Source organism: Dermacentor silvarum, chromosome 4, assembly GCF_013339745.2.
Source record: "Dermacentor silvarum isolate Dsil-2018 chromosome 4, BIME_Dsil_1.4, whole genome shotgun sequence".
Taxonomy (NCBI): domain Eukaryota; kingdom Metazoa; phylum Arthropoda; class Arachnida; order Ixodida; family Ixodidae; genus Dermacentor; species Dermacentor silvarum.
Window position 1 is genome coordinate 61,201,746 of NC_051157.2, and position 7,207 is coordinate 61,208,952.

Sequence of the window (7,207 nt, forward strand, 5' to 3'; positions counted from 1 at the left end):
ATTAATTAAACCACAGATCGAACATCAGCCAGCCTTACGCAGGTGGAACGAAGCAAACATGGCATAAAAATGTTTTTACGTGTTGACTTTTACGTTGGCTTGTAAAGTTAGGTGCAAATGATCACATCTGTATGCTTTCAAACTCACCGTTTTCATACATTATCGGGACTTAAAGAAGAAAATATTTGGCTTCAGGAGTGGCGTGGTATTATGCTAACTCTGCTCTGTGTCTACCGTAAAGGAAAAGCGAATGCGGCCGTCCCACTACAAGGTGAGAAAAGGAAGGAGAAACAACAAACCTGTAGAAACGAGAAAGACTACCTCATTTTTCTCGGCAAGCTTACGAGGTTACCCTGATGGTGTTATGAATGGGCAGCGCGGCCAAAGAAGAGAGTCAATATCGTCACGATTCAGCGCACGACACGAACATTGACCGCGTATGCAAACGAGACGGCCAGCGGTAAGGGATAAGGGGGCGCGCTTTGCTCGAAGCAGACGTACAAGACTCGGCGGTTGGTTCCACCGACAAGATGTCGCATGTGGGGGAAACGGGCTAACGCAAAAGTTCGGCGCGCGGCGTATACACAGGACGCACTACATCGCTATAGCATGCCTAAAAACGAACCTAAAAAAAGTATAAAACACGACGACCACGCAGCTGACTTGGAGACGCGACCACCTACCGTGCACCACATGGTCAGTGCTTGTCCGCAGAGCGTCTGCGTAATCCAAATGGTCGGGCAAGGCGCATCGAAACAAAAAATCGCAATTCCAACGTGTACGAGATGGTCCTCCCTTTCGGGAAAACCCCGGGAGGCCGCCGCCGACTTGCGTTCACCGGGCTCCGGGCCACACAAAAACCCCGCCGTTGGTGGGTGACACCTACCTAAGAATCATCGTGGACGGCTTCTCTCTTGCGACGTCGCTGACAACACGGGATCCTCACGCTCAAGACAACCAGGAGGGCAGTAACACGCCGGCGGCACAGTCTAGGGACGGTGCCGATCACTAGGAGGGTAGTCCACTCGGCGCGGTTGCTTTCGGCTTCGGGCCGCTAGGCACCGTGTTGGTCAGCGGGGGCACACCAAACGCGCACACAAACAACCAACACGCACGCTGCCCTTCGCTGGAGGAATGCCTCGACGACGTGGACTCCGGGGCGCACGTCGAGCGTGCAGTGTTGCTGCTGCAGAGAAGGCACGTCGCACAGACTCAGTGTCCGATGGCCGACTCTTGGGAAACGGTCTAGATTCAGGGGACCTGTTTTTATATATAAGCGAGGGGGAACAGCGGCGGCAAGGGCTCCGGGACGAGGAAGGACTGCTAGCGGAGGCCAGCTGCCGCTGGGCCAGGCGAGGGGAAGGGCGTCCCCCCTTCTTCGGCTCCCCGTTGGACTTCTCCGCTAACGGGACTCCACCGGCGGCTGCCGACGGCGACCACGCTCGCCTGGCCCAGTTCCGCCGCATGCGCGCGCGAGCGCGCGCACGCGTTGCGGGAGCTGCAGCGTCGTTGGGCGCTGCGTGCCGCCGTAGCTGTCTTTGCCGCCGTCGCCGCCTCTTCTCGCCGATCAGCTGTAGGCGTTACGCTTCTGGTGCTTCTGCGGCTGCCGTATAGACAATCCTACAGCTTCTGCTGCGGGCGCCGTGGCGGCTTAATAATGTGCACGACCGCGTAGCCGCTCTCAGGCGATCCTGAGCTGGCCAGGCACTTTTCACGGGCAGCTAATGAGGCGCACCCGCTGCTGCTTTTAGACGCGCGTAATTTTGAATTCCATTGATTTACCTCTTATTAGCGCCGTCCGACTCCGCACGATCGCATAGGGAGCCTACATGCAACTCTTGAATGTAGGCTCCCTACGATCGCATTGCAGTGAGCGCGACGCGTAGGGGGAGGGGGGGGGGGAGCTACTCGGCGTGCTTTCTCGCCCGAGATGCGCGTTCTATGTGAACGTAGTGGTACGCGAATGCTGCAATAGCTCATCGGAAGCGATTCCCTGAATACGTATTACATGTCTTGAAAGGACGAATTCGTTCCTCCTGAATGCAGATACAATATTTAGGAATGAAATAACGCTTCAATTTGCAGTGTTATTGGCGTCCCTTTCGTCTTACAAGAAGGTTCTAAAGCAGATGTCTAGAAAGTTATCAAAGCTAAGCACATTTTAGCAAAAAGGAGAAGGCCGTTGATTCAGCAAAATTCCCGAGGAGCGTCTGCTGCACGCAAGCCCAGAGTAGCTTAAACGCTGTCTTTTTCATCACGCTTGTTATAAAGCGAAGATTTATATGGCTAGAAGCAACGAAAAAGCGTCTGTACGTCGCCTGTCCACGAAAAACTATCATCATCAGCATTGGCTCGAGCGTCGTCGTCTTCTTCCGCGGCTGGTTATTTGGCGACCCTCGGGTTGCGCTCTTGCTCGTGCTCGGCACGCGCTCGTACCACTGCTCCCGCGTTCGTCGTCGTCTTCTTCCACAACTGGCTCCGTTGCCGCTCATCATTCCAGCGTCTGCTGGAATGATGAACCAGCTCGAGTACCGTTGATCTGGTATATCACTTCTCTTCTGTCGTCGTAATGGGGAGGCCGCGTTTACAGGGTATGAGTCATTGCAACGCAAGTGACAACGGTGGACTTCGGGCATACCGTCAGTGACGTCGTTCTCTCCGTCGTAGCCGAACATGTGTGTAACCTCATTAAAAACACAAAGACGTAACCAGTAATTGAGAAATACTTTAATGAACCGTCCGAATTAACCCAGTCATAAACACCGGAGCCGCAAGCTTCAGCTTCGCTGGTTAGCCATCTGTACAGAGTGCTTGGGCGGTGATATCTTAAACGTTACTTATGTGGAAAAGCTCCAAGCCATTGAATGCGCCCGGCACAAGTCAACTGAATTATGTAGAATGTAATAAAGCATACCTTCCTAAATCACGGTTCTCGTCATGCGATTAATTTCGCAAAAGACCCTGTGCCATTCTAAAGTTATATCAACTGAGCAATGGTCGAATTGCCTCACAAAACTGACGCGGTAAATGTATCAACACACATAAGGGGCTCCTGCATGAGTGGTTCATAAGAGCACATATAGTTTCGGTTTATGTGATGTTTGTATGTTTTCATGTTACAGTTTCGTTGCAGGTGTGTGTGGTACGAAGGCACGCCGGCGCGTGGATGAAACTTATACAAGCACGGCTTCGAAGTGCAAAGAAGGCGAATTGGAATCGTAATGGTGAAATGCCTCGGTGGTTCCCTGAAGAAATAAAAGAAAAATACCACGCTGATCTACACAATGCTGGAATGTCAATGACGAGAAGGAAGAAAGCTTTGCTTTAATATGCGCGCACGTTAGCTGTGAACGCTTAGACGCTGCGGAAATTTTGTAGGGGTTATCTGGAATTCATGAAAGTATAGAAACCACGTAACGACCTCTGATGAGAGGTTGTGAGCGAGCGCTTGATTATTTTTTTATAATATCAGAAATGCCGTCAACATATATTTTATTGGCTTCTGTTCAAAAGTATAAATGGGTGAATTTGTGAAAGGGTGACGTGAGACAACGAAGGATATGTATTGACAAAAATAGATAGGTTTTTTAATAGAAAAAGAGGTTTATTCATTTGTTTATAAATATACCTTAATAAAAATAGAAAAGTAAGTTAAATCAATGCCATATTGCGAAGACGCCAAAAATTGCCGATCTCTTCAAAGAAAACGATCGACTAGCGTTTGAACACGAGTCATCCGTACACTCCCAATCCTCTTTCCGCATAGGTTCTACTAACTTGAGTGAAACATATTTGCAAAATGTTCCACTTATTGACACTTCTTTCTGCGGAACGAGATTAAGAGTTAAAGAGGAGCAAAGTTAAAGAAGAAAGAGTTTTTGCAAGTTTTTGCAAGAGTTTTCAAGAAAGAGATTTTGCATAGTTTTTTTACAAAGCACGCAAGAACAAAGATACCACCGAAGCCGATACAAAGTTGTAATTTTAATGAAATAAAAGGCCGTATTGTGCACTCAAATGAAGTACGAGCATTACAGTCGGGAGTCTAGTCCCGTGGTTGTCAAGGATTCAGCACAGCTTCGTGAGCCTGACACTGAGTTGAAGCGCGACCTTTTGGAAACAAGAGATCGTTAATCGCAGTTCGAGCAAGGTTAAGTTGTGAAACTTGCACGGCAGAACATCGTGACAACTCGTAATGTTGGACATTCTAACAGCGATTGTTCAAGCGTCTTGCAGTAGTGTCAGGTGTATGATACCTTAAAAAAAAGAAAAAAAGAAAGAAGAAAAAAAAAGCAGGTTGGAGGTTAATACATTACGCGACACTATGGTGCTATACCATTTAGGAATTTAGGAACACTACGAAATTTTGCAGAATAATTCGTGTTGTTCGCAAATGCGACGCACGGCGTATTGCGTGCAAGGCGTCACTCGTAATATGCGGCAGCCGGGTTTCGGCGGCGAGTTTTCAGGCTGAGCGCTGCTGTGCTGAGCGGGCCGACGACAGCGAACGTGGAGTGACTCCACTTGTCGGCTAAGGAGCCGTTTTGACGTCGGCGCACCCGTTGTCAAGGCCCTCGTCACATTTTGCGCCGTTGTCACCGCCTAAGTGCCATTGTATTCGCGCCGCTGTCTCCGTTGAAAAATTGTCCTGTCCGTGCGACACATCGCCGTTTTGCCAGCGCATTTAGGAGCGCTGTTTCCCCTCTCGTTTGCAGACGCTCGCACAGGTGCAAATACCATGCGACGAACCATGAATGAAAGCTATTCGGCTCCATGGGCATATATTACGTTCTACCTTGCGTCATTAGTTTTAATAACTGCTGATTCCCCGGTGACTATTTATTTGATAAACTGTTTCTGCAATGCCAGCTCGAGCACCATTGATCTGGTATATCTAGAAGGCACGTTTAGGACACCTGCAAATTAAATAATGTTTCCAGCACAATTCATCGTCAAGCATCTGTGTTTTGACCAACACGACTTATTTTAGGAATTTATATCCATTGTTTGCATATTGCTAATATTATATTAGCAATACTAATGGTCGAGATAAGCTAAGTGAAGTACTCATTCTTCAACACTGTTTCGAAGGCTGACGAACAATAGCTAATGAAAAAATCTGGTAACATAACAAAAAATCTGAGAGGGTAATCCGAAGCAGGATAAAAGTCGTGGTAACATATTCGCAGCGCAGATGTCCTCGCGCTTCACACTGTTACCGCATTTTCTTTTGCAGCATTTTCTTTCAGCATATGGCTTTCCAATTTTAAGTTCTTGTCGTCAATGCTTGCAGGTATGGGTTGGGCCGAATTTTGCAAAGCTTGTTCGTTCGTGTCTCGCACGGCCCGGCCACCATCGCTAGTGTTTTATCTGATTGAAGTCTTCTCTGCAGTCCCAGAAGACTTACTGGGGCCAGAAAAAAGAAACTGCCATCACTGAGAATGTTTGGTGCTGAGGATAATAACGCTAATGTGATGATACGAACTGCTGCAATAAGGTGAACGTCTGATTAGTCGCTGATTTTATATATAGTTATCGTGTCCGTCTTAGTCTCTCCCTCCGTCCGTCCGTCGGTCCGGACGTGTGCCCACCCCTCATGTAATGTCCCGTTCAGGGACCGTTGAAGTATCATGAATAAATTAACGACTAAACTTGTAAGTCGTTTTTTTCCCACATAACATGTGCAACATTTCTTCTCGCTATTATTCCTGTACATCTTTCTTCCCTTATCTATATACCATCTCACTCTGCCGGCTGTCGTTCAATTGTCAGCCGATATGCTAGACATTTTTAGTGCTGTCAGCAGGATTTCCTTTCATTTTTTTATTAAATGTATTTAAGGAGAGGTTGGTGCCTATATGTGGCGCCGGCTACTCCTCTTCTCTTACATGATAGTTGTCGTCGGAAAGTTGTCAAATATCACAAAAATGGACTAATAACAACATGTACGAAGATTCACGTACTAAGTCTTAACTGCAATATAAAAAAATGTTCGCACAACAGAAGGGTTCACATAGCATAAATACTCACAAAACCGAAGTGTTCGCACGCAACACATGAGTTCACAAGGCATAAATGTTCACAAAACCAAGATGTTCACAAAGAAGATCTTGGGCACTTGCGAATTAGGTCCCTCTTGAATGCCGCGCTCTAGGTACAACAGTCTTGTACACAGACACAAATGCTACATGAACACGAAGACACAATAAACATGTAATCAAGAGTGCCTGTTAATAATAACAATGCCAGCAATAACTGATATATGACTTAGTATTTTTGTGATATTTTTGATTCCTTCAAAAATTGTACTAAGGCGCGCGCAGCGATGTTTCGTAGTTTTTCTGTCGGCCATGGACCCAAAATGTTTCTTTGGATAGTGGTCCTCTATCGAAGCCATGTCGTTTTTCTGAAAGCTTCTTACGGGGAGCATCATGTTTTTTACAGTCTAGAAGTAGGTGTTCTATGTCTTCTTTAACCTCTTCATATGAGCATGTAGCACTATTAGTTTTTCTTATCCAATACAGGAAGCTTTTAGTATGGGCAGTGCCTAGCTGAAGCCTATGTACTGTTGTTTCAACTGATCGGCTAATTTTAAACGGAATATTGAATTCTATTCTAGGGTTATATACACAATTGAGAGTTCTGCGCATCATTTATGAACCAAGTTTCCTTGAACAATCTACCGCATAGCTTGTTCAATATACATCGCGCATCACTCGTTGCTAGAGGAACTAGTGATAATTCATTCCCTTGATGAGCTGCACATGCCATGTGATCAGCTGTTACATTTCCTATGATTTCACAGTGACTTGGAATCCACTGGAAAGTTCTGTCGTGTTGTAGATCTTTCCCTATGGCGTATGTCTTCTGTATTTTATTTGTCAATGTGCTGTTTGTTTTTCTTAGGCTGATTTCATTTAAGCTCAGCAATCTCGGCCTTTCTGTACCGACGTGGGAGCGGCCCGCTACGTGCTGACGCGCGTTCCGAGGGACCGTAATAAAGTTTTATCATACCATCATACCAATGAGGCTTGCGAGTCACTCAGAACTATCCAGCGAAGAGGTCCTGACTGCTGACATAATGTAATGTCCTTCGAGTAAATGAACAATCGCTTACTACTCCAATCGTGAACTTGCTCGAGGTTAATGTCGACGTTATCCCGCAAGCGCATTCCTCCGCTCGGATGTTCGCATCACCTATAAGAACACT

At 46.8% G+C, this 7,207-nt stretch overlaps 1 protein-coding gene across 1 annotated transcript in view; it reads right to left on the reverse strand.

Moving 5' to 3' along the window:
• The window catches only part of LOC119448634 (peroxidase), a 177,238-nt gene extending 175,940 nt beyond the window's left edge, over positions 1 to 1,298 (reverse strand). The window contains exon 1 of the mRNA XM_049665644.1: positions 887 to 1,298. Within this exon, the coding sequence (XP_049521601.1) occupies positions 887 to 897 (11 nt within the window). The 5' untranslated portion in view covers positions 898 to 1,298. The remainder of the gene's footprint in view (positions 1 to 886) is intronic.
• Positions 1,299 to 7,207: the final 5,909 nt, after the last annotated feature.